This window comes from Hydractinia symbiolongicarpus, chromosome 10 (genome assembly GCF_029227915.1).
Source record: "Hydractinia symbiolongicarpus strain clone_291-10 chromosome 10, HSymV2.1, whole genome shotgun sequence".
NCBI lineage: Eukaryota > Metazoa > Cnidaria > Hydrozoa > Anthoathecata > Hydractiniidae > Hydractinia > Hydractinia symbiolongicarpus.
In genome coordinates this window covers 25,836,484-25,848,336 of record NC_079884.1, presented here as the reverse complement: position 1 = coordinate 25,848,336, position 11,853 = coordinate 25,836,484, and the positions used below count along the sequence as shown (strand labels likewise).

The window sequence follows — 11,853 nt, the reverse complement described above, 5'->3', positions numbered from 1 at the left end:
AAACAATAAACAATGGCTCGGACGGAAACAGGAAATTACAAAATGTTGCCCTTTGACCACAGTTCCCTTTGTTCACAAAAGCGGGGACGTTGTTTATTAAAAATGCCGAAGGCATAGTCATTATTAAAACGCAACCGCAGTGTATTATTGTTTGACGAGTTAGGTTTTTTATAATTACCAACTATTGAATATTTATTGAAATGTTTACAAGTTTCATTGTGAATTCTACCGAGTTAAACTGTTTCAACACCTTTAGAAATCACAAATTTATTCTTCACGCAGCTGTAAACGACCAATGTGTTTACAGTTCATTCTTATTGAAACTCAACCATGCGTGTCTATTTCAGTATGAATAATAAACCGATGGTGGGGTAAAATCAAACATGAATAATTGAACACTCCAACAATTGTATAGCATACGTCAAATTTAAATTCAAGCCTCGTTGAACATGCGATATTTTTTTATGAATCGAATTTTTAAGCAAAAATAATGACACTTTAAAAGAAAACTTTGGTCTTTGTAATTTCGAAAAAGATTCTTTTAAACTTCCGAGTTTCTAAATCAGATCATTTGCCTTTTGTATTTTTTTTACAAAAGGGACATTCCCACTCGTCTGAATATAATACACCAATATCACGAGATCTTTATGAATCATACTGGCTTAAATAAAGCCCTTTATTTGTTTCAATAAAGCCCTTTATTTGTTTCGACACAGCATGGATTTGGATGATTAAACGTTTCAAAACATCAACATGCCACCATAGCAGAAACAAATTTATTGCCAAAATTTAAGGTAGCCATCTCGCTATCTGTGTTAGCAACAAGACCACCAAACAATGAAGCTAAATTTGTAACTGAATAACCAAGTTCTTGTGCTTTTGGACTCACGTTTGACGGCCAAATAGAACGAAGTTTTTTACTAGGACAACTTTGATCATCACTCTCCGTTGAATGAATTCTCTTTTTACGAAGTTTTGGCGTGATAATGTTATTTAGTTTACATTCACAAAATATATCTTCTTTCTTATTTTCCTTCTGTTTTGAAATATCATCGCTGATTAAGATATCATTACACAAGGAACTTTCAGTCTTTCCAGCTAGAGAACGAGAGTTTAGTTTCGCAACAAGCGAACTAACTTTTTTGTGTTGTGTTTGTTGTTGTGGCTGATTCAAATTTTTAAAATCTTTAGACGATGGTAACTTATCCATGTCATAATCTTCCATGTCTATATCAACCATATTTTTAGGTTCTCTGTAATTCATTAAGGGTTTCTTGACCTGTAAGTTCTTGTCTGTACTCCTCACACGATTTAACAAGGTATTTACTAATAAATTTCTGTGTAGTATGTTCGACTTTCCATTAATTTTCTGTGTTTTCGTATTTTCTATCTTTGCCAGGGATATTTCAATAATTTTTTCCATATCTCCGGACATGGTGGAACTGTATTGTGTGATGTATAAATAAGTATGTAAGCCAAGAAAGTTTAAAGCTGTTTTCTACGGTAATAACAACAACCGACTAATATAAAAATGAATGAAAACTAGCGTTCAAAGGGCGGCAAAAGCATGTGAATTTTCTATTCTTTCGTATCAATAACTTTTATTAGCCAATCAAATCAAGCCATTTTTAAATTTCAGCCAATCAAATTTAACTTGAAAGTGTTGTCGTATTTGCAGATTACGTAAAGAAAATAAAAGAAAAAGCTCAGCAAATCTCCCCCGTTGGGGCCTTATGTAGAGTTTCCTCAGACAAAATATAAAATTTAATTATTTTGTGGGTAAGTCCTTTTAATTACTAACCTCAAAACATTTCAGACACATTCGTCATTTTATATCATGGCGTGTTGTTTATCATCATTTTCGTCACAATAAATACGTTTCCAAGCCATTTATACATTGTTCTTTTTATCCAATGTCAACTGCTTGTGTCGTATTTGCTAATATTGGCGCGGAAGAAAAGAAGTGTAAACAAACCGGTTTTTGCCGTCTGAGTCAGTGAGCCGAGCGTATTTGCCCTAAAGTTCTTTCAGAACTTGTTACATTGGCCATTTTAATGCGAAAGTCTGGCTGGAAATAAATGGAGTGAAAGTCTTTTTTGATTTTGACCAATTTAGCATCAAAATCTAAACTCCTAACTCACCCCTAGGCGGAATTATTAATCTATCATCTTTGTCTGCGAATAGACCAGCGCTTTTACTTGTGTGTTTTGTTTGATTTAGGATAAATTTTAATTTTCTGTGTAAAATAATACTCGTGAGTTTCAACTGTTGTGTGCAGACGAATTTCTCTTGTTTAAGTTTTCAGCAGCCTCTAGATTGAGAGGTCTTTTTCCAGCAGATTACTTTTCAGCGAGTGTTGATATTGGAGAAAAAACAAGGCAAACCTGGGCCAATGTGGTGGTTGTCCAAGATCCTATCTTGGTTGCCTGGCAGAGCGAGGACCCTAATTGGTCTGCATAGCTCAAAATGAGCATTAAATACTCTAGGATTACCCATCTAAGCCATGGTCCTTACTGGAAATAAAGACAGGGTGTATATATCCCCCCTGTGGGGCTAACCATGCAAAATTTGCACATCTATCTCTTGAAATATACTTGTTCTGGGATCTTGGTTAAATGGGCTGTTTTTCCCTACATGAACGCAATATTTGAGTTCAGCACCCCTGTCAGCACAGCTATATAATATTTTGTGCATGATTAAGTTATGCCAAATGCCAAAAAGATTGAAGAACACACTTTTTTATCTATGGAATTATGTAAATTTATGAACTATTGGTTGAAAATTGAACTAAACTTTAGAATATATATTTATAATTTAAAATAAAAACTACGATGCAGATATAACCCAATTACCGTATTGGCGTATCTGCATTGCTTCTTTTATATCATGCTTGGAAATTCTCGTTCTTTAAAGTGCATATCTGTGTATATCAAGGTTCGAATTAGAAAAGTAAAGTCGGTTCACCAAAATTCTGGCACTTTGTAATGAAGTAAACCACCATATAGATGTGGCCTGGGAACACCTTAGATCAATTACTATTTTTCTATCGCCGTCCTTGGTTTTTAAGTTCTTAAAGTGCAATCTAAAAAAGCATTTTTATCGCCACTTAAAAATATTTGATTTGCAATTTTATCATTTTCTTCGCAAAATGATTCGCAAAAATGGCATTTCCATTCGCAAATTACAAATTGCAAACTGCTAATTTGAACCCTGTATATTTGTGTTGCAGCTTTTATATTGCTCAAAAATTTTTGTTTGTAAAATTGCATATGAGTTGCAGATCTTATGCGATGCTCGAAAATTCTTGTAAAATTTCATATATCAGAAATAATATTTATGCATGGAGAACAACAAATGTATGGAAGCAACACATAAAAATAACACCTAGAATTCATTGTGATGTTTTAAATGTTGTTCTGACAAAAAGCCAGCATTTATCAATATTTTCATGAATTAACATTATTTTGAAGAATCCTTGTAACCTAAAGTCACTTCAAAACGCTTTGTAAAATATAAACAAATTTCATGACTTTTTTTAATGCACCTTACAGGGTCAGCGTATCTTATGTCAAGTTTAAGAATAATAAAGGTCCTAACAATACTTTTGTGCATATATCTATCTTCTGCAGGCCTTACCACTATGTGGGATGAGGGGCACCTCCATATTTTTGCTAAGTCACTATTACATTGGACATGACCAAAATAGCCCACATAGAGACTTTAGTTCCTTCCCACTTTGAAAACTGTGTTGTAGCGCCTGTTTTGTCTGTAGTACATAAGAATTATTCAAGTTTGTTAAAGCTATATTCACATGTAAAATTTATATGTAGGGAATGTAAGAAAATTTTATCTTTTGTATAATACAGTTTTGTTAACAGGCATATAATTTTGTTAACATATGTTAGGTAGGTATGGCATGGCAAAAAAAAAAATGTGATAAGTGACCTATATAAATTAGGGTCCCTCCCTCTATTTGTCCATAAGTAAAGGCTTTTCTCTAGATCCTCTCATTATTTTTTCTATTTTTTACACAAAGTTACTTATCAATAAATTCTAGGAAGTGACAAATTTTGATTTTTAAAAAATCATAATGGTGCCATTTTAACTCCAAAATAGGTTTTGTAGTTATTCTCACTTTCCTTAATGCACACTTTTTTAAAACTAAATGTAAGGCAATGTGACACAATTCTGTCAAAATAAGTTAACTTGATTGGCCAATTTTCTACCTGATTTCTGCACAAAACAAACCTGTCCGTTTTGTTTCTTGATGTGGAAAACAGACCTACTAAAAGAATCCATAAAAGTATGTCAGCCCCATCCCTTCTTGTTATAAACTATAAAAATAGAAATGTTAGGTACATTCAAAATTTGTAATTTCTCACAAAATTAGCGCATGATGTATTGTGTACCTACTTTGTGGTGTAAAATGTGGTGTACAATGCGTCAATGTTGGAGAGAATATAAATATTTTAGCTTAAATGTTTAATTTATTTGAGGTGATTATTGGTTGACGTAATGAATTCCAAATGAATTAAGACATTTAGGAAGAATTCATGATCAATATGTATCCTGTTTTCTATATATACAGCAGACACTCATTATTCATTTGCCTACAACATAACTCTTTATATTTTTTTACATTTATCTTTATAGTTATTTATAATTTTAGCATCATTAATAAAACTTTTTTCACATGTCTTTAGATTTACCATGTTACTTTATTTCATTTGTTTAAATTTTTTAGCCCAAAATATGCACATTTGTAGTAAATTTGTTGCATATATTTTCCTGTATTGTGAAAATTTTTCAGACCCCAGTTTTTTCCCAATTTGCTCCATCAGAATAGGCATATTATATATATTAGTGTTCAAGTTCAAAAAATAAGACAGTCATTTCGCAAACATTTACTTACTACAGAAAAGCCTCTTTGTAGCTGTGGTCTGTGAGCATAGTAGACCACTTCTCATGGATATACGTGACACAAAACAATTAATAAAAAAAAATAAAAATGGATGAAAAGATTCACAATTTTTTTAGCATTTGCATTGTAAATTGATTCGCAAAGATAGAATTTCGAGTCGCAACTCGTAAATTACAACCTGCTAATTTGAACGCTGTATATATATGTTTTTTTTTAAGAATCTTTGAAATATACTTTGAAAGAAATATGAAGTTAAAAATTTATAAAGAAATTGAAAGTGATATCATTAAAATGCCAATGAAGAAAGAGAAATGTTTGAATTATTTGCAAGATAAATATAATACTGTTAGCAAGGATACATTAATTAGCATTTATGCTCAGCTTAATCAACGAAAAATTAAAAAGAATTTCAAAAAACATCATCGTAGAGATTCGGTAGCAAGATATTATCAACAATATTGCACTGCATCAAAAAGCAGTGAATGTGAAGGATTTTTATGCAGACAAGCTGATGCAGTTGATTTTCCACCAACATTATTTGCCAGAATAATATTAGAAGAATATGCTAAAAGAAACGATTTCTTAGAGATGGGTATTGTCCCAAAAGGTTATGTTTCAAAGTGGATAAAAGACCCTAGCCAAATAGAAGATAAAACTTTGTCCCAGGAATTAAAATTGTGTATTCAAAATGATGACTTTTGTGGACCAATAATCGAAAACATCAAACGAGAAACTGGTTTAAAATACGAGAAAATATTACATGATATATTGACTGCAAAAGGAATACCTTATTATGATGAAGAGATTTTACGTAAGGAAGGATACGATAAAACGCCAGATTTTAAGTTAGTTGTGCCAATCGTGTTAAACAACTATGTTGTAAATTGGATTGAAAGTAAAGCATCTTTCGGAGATGAGGAATCCCATGCTGGTTATCTGCAGAATCAATTTTGGAGTTACACAAATCGATTTGGACCTGGTTTGGTTATTTATTGGTTTGGTTTTATTGATGAATTAAATATAAACATGGAACGTGGGATTTTGTTAGATGATAAATTTCCACAAGACATTTTAAGACTAGAAACTTTGTTAGATGATCATGAAAAAAGTTTTTGTTTAACTTTTTGAGAACAAACTTTTGTGTTTTTTTAGCCTAGAGATAAATGAATACACAAAGTTATTTAAACTAATGGTTCTTAATTCTGAAAAATCTAGTTTTAAAGAAATAAATTGCTATTTCTGTGATTTTTTTTACACTTTAAGATTTTTAATTATACCTAAGTTATACCTACCTTTTATTTTTATATAAACATCTTAACCGTAAAAAGTAGGTTAAAAATGATTTCAGCTTGTCTTATCGTGTCACATGTAATGGTATATTCATTCCTGATGCTTATCCTATCGAAGGTCCCAATACTGTATTTGTAGAAAGTGTATTTTGAAAAAGCTACATCAAATTACCAGTTGAGACAGTAATAGTAAAATTGAACTAAATTTTATATGTAGTGCATATGATAATGAGTTTTTCTACTCCTGAGCAAAAACAACCATCACAGAAGAGATTCACTCCATACAATAACAGGTATTAATTAAATTATTTTTAAGTTTAGCAGTGTACCATGGTGTGCAAAATTATACAATATATAATCCTCATTACTGCTGCATTTAAAAATATGAAATGGTGATATCGACGTCTGGTATAATGTCGATAAAAAGAATCTTACAATGCAATGTTTTTTTTTAATATTTTCTCATCATAGAAATAGATTTAATGTTCGGCTTCTTTTGTTTCAGACGTAAAAGCAGTTCCGGTTGTTTTGCTCCATTTAAATCCCCAGGTGCTGTAAGTATATTGTTGACATTACATACTTAGTAACATTATTCAGATTTAAACTTTCGTTGGTTACTTCCTCCCATTTTCAGTGACTAGTTGTTTATAACTGCTTAGATTTTCGGCCAACTTGGTTGGTTATGAAAAAAATAAATAACTCCAGAAGCACATATTCATGGGTTTTATATGAAAATATATTTAACTTTACGAACTGCCCTGATATCTCTAACACAGCATCTTCATTCTGTACACATTAAATTTTCGCGTAATTCAATGCGAAAAATTAGTATTTTCGCGCAACCAGCGGCTCTGCACAAGTATTAGATCTTCGCAAAAACTTCGTAAATTATGAACTGGTAAAAAAATGGTTTTTTTAGCTATCAATTTAGTCTTGATGTTTTGTTTTTAGAAAGCAACAGGTAATTCAAAGGAAAGCGATTCTGACGCAAACAAGGTTGAACTAGCACGCGAAGTTTTGGCGCTGCATAAACAAATTGAAGAAAAAGATAGAGAAATTAAAGAACTTAGTGAAAAGTAAGACTACTATTCAGTCTCGTCTACTCTTCAAGCAGAAGAAACTATATGTTGTTAAAAACAGAAATCATACAAATTTTCGTATGATGACTTATGATCTAATATTAAAAGCCAATCCTTGGCATATCTTTCTTTTAACCATATTCTTTTTTGTTGTTTGGGCATATTTTTCGTTTAACCGTTTTCTCTTTATTGTTATTAAGTATGTTCTTTTAAAATGTTACTGTTTTATATTTAAAAGATCTTTATGTGGTGTTTCTTATGTTCTTTTGCCACAGTATTCAACAAGAATATAGACACATTGATATAAATTTTGTAGTTAGCCGAATTTCTAATGATGAAATCAAATTCAATTCTGCAGCTTAAGCAATTGACAGCTTTTTATTAGTTTATTAAGCGTCGTATCATTTTTTCTGTCTTTAGTTATTCTATAAACGAACTTCAACAACATATTGATATGCTTCACGAATACAATGAAATCAAAGATGTTGCACAAATGGTCATTGGGAAATTAGGTTTATCTTTACTTGACATGTTTTTAAACATTTATAACTCAGATGTTAGCACAGCAGCAGTGTTTATTTTATTTTTTAAAGTATTAATGATTTATCACCAATGGAATCAAAAAAAAAAAAAACCGGAAAAAACCGAACTAGCGAAACGTTGTCCCCAGTTTATGTAGCAAAATTGTGTTAATTGTACTTTCTAACACGTTTGCTTTACGGAATACAACTCACGCTAGGGCCCACAATACTCCAACATCTGAAAAAATAGCCATGCTAACGCCAACAACAATTAGCACATTTTGTAAGATTGGATTTAACTAAACAACCTAGTCCGCCGTGGAAGCTGACAAATTGCGTGACTCTGGTATAAAAATGGCCTATATTAATACTTGTAGGGACAAACTTTGAGATTTGCCACCTTTTCCTAATTTATTAATATGTAGATATAAAGTCTATATATATATTATTACACATCAAAGCATTGAATATGTTTGTCATAATTTCATTATAGCTGAGCATCGTGGAACCACCACTAAAGAATTGTATTCTGAGTTTAATCTTGAACTCGACGATTGATAGTGGTGGCTTATAAAAAACCCGCATTGTGTGGTATTTCAATGAAAACGATATTGAATGCAGTCACCTACAAACTTTTTTCTCGAACCACAAAATACTAAAAACATGCAAGAAGTTCGCTGTATCACTGTTTCTGTGAAAAAGAGATTTTGCCTCTTGAAATGAACAAGTATCAAATAAAGTTAAAAGAAACTTTTTTATAAATTAACGCACTAGAGGACTGGGTTATAAGTTGTAAGAGGTAGTCGCTATGTTCACTTATTTATATTAGAAGACTGGTTCATGAGTTGTGAGAGATATTTGTTTTGTTAATTTATATATATAAGAGGAATGGGAAGTTGTGAAACATATTTGTTGCGTTAATTTATATAGATAAAAGAACCAGTTGGTTTTGAGATACCTTAAGGGAATTAATTTTGGCGAATTTTACGAGTTTTTGTCAATTTCGCAGAAAATTTCGCGAAAAATTAAATCCCGCAAAAACATATACGTGGATTTCAACTTCAGCAGTCTATATTTTATGTCCACTTCATAAAAACCCTTTTAAAATGCCCTTAAATTCGCGAAATTTATTTATTGCGAGATATTAGGACTTACCAGCTTCACAAAAATTAGTTCTTGCGAAAATTTAGTTTTAAAAATTTTTCGCGAAAATTAATTTCTTTAAAGTAATTATTTAAAAAATTCATTTGTCATTGCCTCACCTAATGATGGTACTAATTTTCGCTGGTAGATATTTTCGCGCCTTAAATAAAAATAAATAAATACATTTCGCGGTTATTCGCGGATATTAATCGATTTTATAACGTTTTACGGGTTACACCTTTCCCGAATTTCATAAATTATAATTATTATGACGTCTTCTAAAACTTTAATGGTTCTGTGCTCTTTAAATAAAGATATTCATAAAGAATATTAAATTATCATGACAAAAATGAAGTTTTTAGAGTAATATAATATTCCGGTTGGATTTTATTTAGATTTAAAACAAATAATTATTTTGAAAACGAGGCTATTCTTAGGAAGCTCGGCTATATGAAGGGTTTGACCGTAACTTTCAGCCCAATATTGAGGCACTTAACAAACAGAAATATTTACGAAATTAGGTAATTCGTTCTAGCTTTTGTTGAGGAACTTAGGGATAAGAATCAATTTTAGTATCGAGTATAGTATTGAGTTTGGCATAATTAGGAAATTCGGGAAAGGTCTATTCCCGAAGATCATTTTGGTCAATAAAAATCGATGGCGTAAAAACAATTTTCTAAAAATATATTTACGGGTGTAGAATTAGTTTACGAATTTCAAGGTTTTACGCAACATACAAAGTGTGAGGTGGTTTTACACTTTGTTCGCGTCATGATTATATGACGTTATATGACGGTTTATAATTTCTAAATGTAAACAGATCTTATGTAACAGTTTTGGACGCTAGTGTGAACTACCACTGTATACATTGCGGTTGCGCAACATTTCCTGCATCCATGTCGTTTTTTAGCTTTGTTCAGTGCCCAGTCCAAAATCAGGTGCACAGGAAATTACGCGGCAAACTTAACGTGTGTTGACACATTTTTGTTATTACGGTGGCCGACACGATACATTGTAAAACTTCATGGTATAAAAAACTAAAACCACAAAAATAATGAGGTCGACCGGCATATCGGAAAAGTTGGACGCGAGACGCAAGACATTCTGAGACGTTGAGTCGGGACGCGGGACAATAGATGCGAGACTCTGGACGCGGGGCCCTGAAAAATACATATTTAAGCGTTTCGCGGGACTGTAGATCAGAGGGAATCTGCAAATTAAATTTTCGAGCAAAGGATCTTTAAACTTCTGTCAACTTATAGCAAACGATAACGATAGCAAACGAACTTCCTTCCCAGCTTTGTGAATTTGAAGTATATTATGCTTGAAAGGATGAAGAAATCTAAAACTAATACCACTTTTTAGGTAATATTTATTTACATTGTCAATTTTTACAGAATGCACAAATAAATATATGATATAAAAACTCTTTGTACATTATGTTTTATATTATAATTCATAATAATAATAAAAATTTTAACAAATACATCTCGGCGTAGTTTAGTTTTTGCTGAATCGAGTAAACAACATGTAATATGGCAAGGTTGTAGTAACAGGAACCAAGATTAATGCTGCGTCTCTTGATTAAAAAACTGAAATTTGCAGAGACTTTATAATGACAAACAAGACTTGTTTCGGCCATACTGAAGAACGAAACGTTCATGGATAACGTGCCGCAAATAACTAACGTCACGGATCTTAGAGATTCTATCGACTCTTAATCCATTAATTAGATCTTTTTCTATCCTCTTACATAGGCTGAAAACTTTGGACCAGAAATCTAGAACTTGGAATTTAGTTAAGGGCCATTTAAAATATTTCTAAAAGTAAAAAGCAAATTTTAGTCAAATTTCACTATGGTATAACTTTTATCCTAAAAATGTCTGAGGACGAAAATGTTAACTTTGTATGACCTAACTTTTGTATGTATGTAGCAAGAGAAAATAGATATTTTCTGCGAAATTTATTTTTAAGCAAATTTAAAAAATATTTTTTAAAAAACAACATGGTTGCTAAGAAACTCATGCGTGTTCTGTCTATTTAAATTTCCTGCTGTCTCTGTTTTGTTTAGGCTTGTTGCTTTTGTAGTTTATTAAATTAAAAATCATTTAGCAGTTTGTAATTGGCTAAAAAGTTTTAGCTGTCAAAAGTGTGCGGTCATGCGTGTATTATCTTTCCGATACACTGCGCATGTGTATGATGTCGACAAAGTTTATTTTTACACCCGCTTGCATGAAAGTCGCCTATGGAAATCGACCGGAAGAACACCATATAGTCTTAAATCGGCGTAATTTTAAAACAATACACCGAGTAAAATACTAACCTTATTGTCAGAAATGTTTGCGGAAAAAATTTTTTGCGATTCGTAAAAACCGCTATTAACCAACCCATTTTAGCATTTATTTAAAAGCGCAGGGGTTAAATCTAGGATTTAAAAAAATCGCTTTTTTCGCGGTTTGAAACTTAAAGATAGTTTAAAAGATTCAAGAAATTTATTTTCACGGTTTGCAATAAAACCCGATATTTAGCGCAATTTAATTTTCGAAATTACTGCGAAACCGCAAAGTTTTCTTACCGCAAACATTTTGAACAATAAAGTACTTCAAGCGGAAGCGCAACCGAAAAATAAATAAATTACAAGTTTTTATCAACACACTAAGGCTGTTGTAACTTTGTAACGAGAAGATGTGAGTACATCTTTTTGAAGTATACTTTGAAGAATCATTTTAAGATCTTCCACCCTGTTTATTTTGATAATTGGTAATTAACAGACACAGCTAAATTACCAAACCAATCTGTTTGCATTTCGATCTCCCGTCTGAAACGGTGGTTAAATTAACTTTTTTTAAAAAATCTCACTTGTACTGTATCACCGTAAATAAAAATAAAAAAATAAGAAA

The 11,853-nt window shown here is 31.6% G+C and overlaps 1 protein-coding gene across 4 annotated transcripts; it reads left to right on the top strand.

Moving 5' to 3' along the window:
- The first annotated feature begins 5,114 nt into the window (after positions 1-5,114).
- LOC130613115 (DNA repair protein SWI5 homolog) lies at positions 5,115-8,767 on the top strand. 4 transcript variants are annotated; one of them, XM_057434442.1, is made up of 5 exons: positions 6,069-6,503; positions 6,716-6,764; positions 7,162-7,286; positions 7,710-7,801; positions 8,304-8,767. In XM_057434442.1, the coding sequence occupies exons 1-5, from the start codon at positions 6,433-6,435 to the stop codon at positions 8,366-8,368; spliced, it is 402 nt and encodes a 133-aa protein (XP_057290425.1). In that variant the 5' UTR covers positions 6,069-6,432; the 3' UTR covers positions 8,369-8,767. The 4 variants fall into 4 exon arrangements, 2 of the variants coding, with proteins under 2 accessions (XP_057290424.1, XP_057290425.1); XM_057434441.1 differs by lacking the exon at positions 8,304-8,767 and having other exon boundaries at positions 6,066-6,503; positions 7,710-8,292; XR_008975598.1 differs by lacking the exons at positions 7,710-7,801; positions 8,304-8,767 and having other exon boundaries at positions 5,115-6,503; positions 6,716-6,759; positions 7,162-7,257.
- Positions 8,768-11,853: the final 3,086 nt, after the last annotated feature.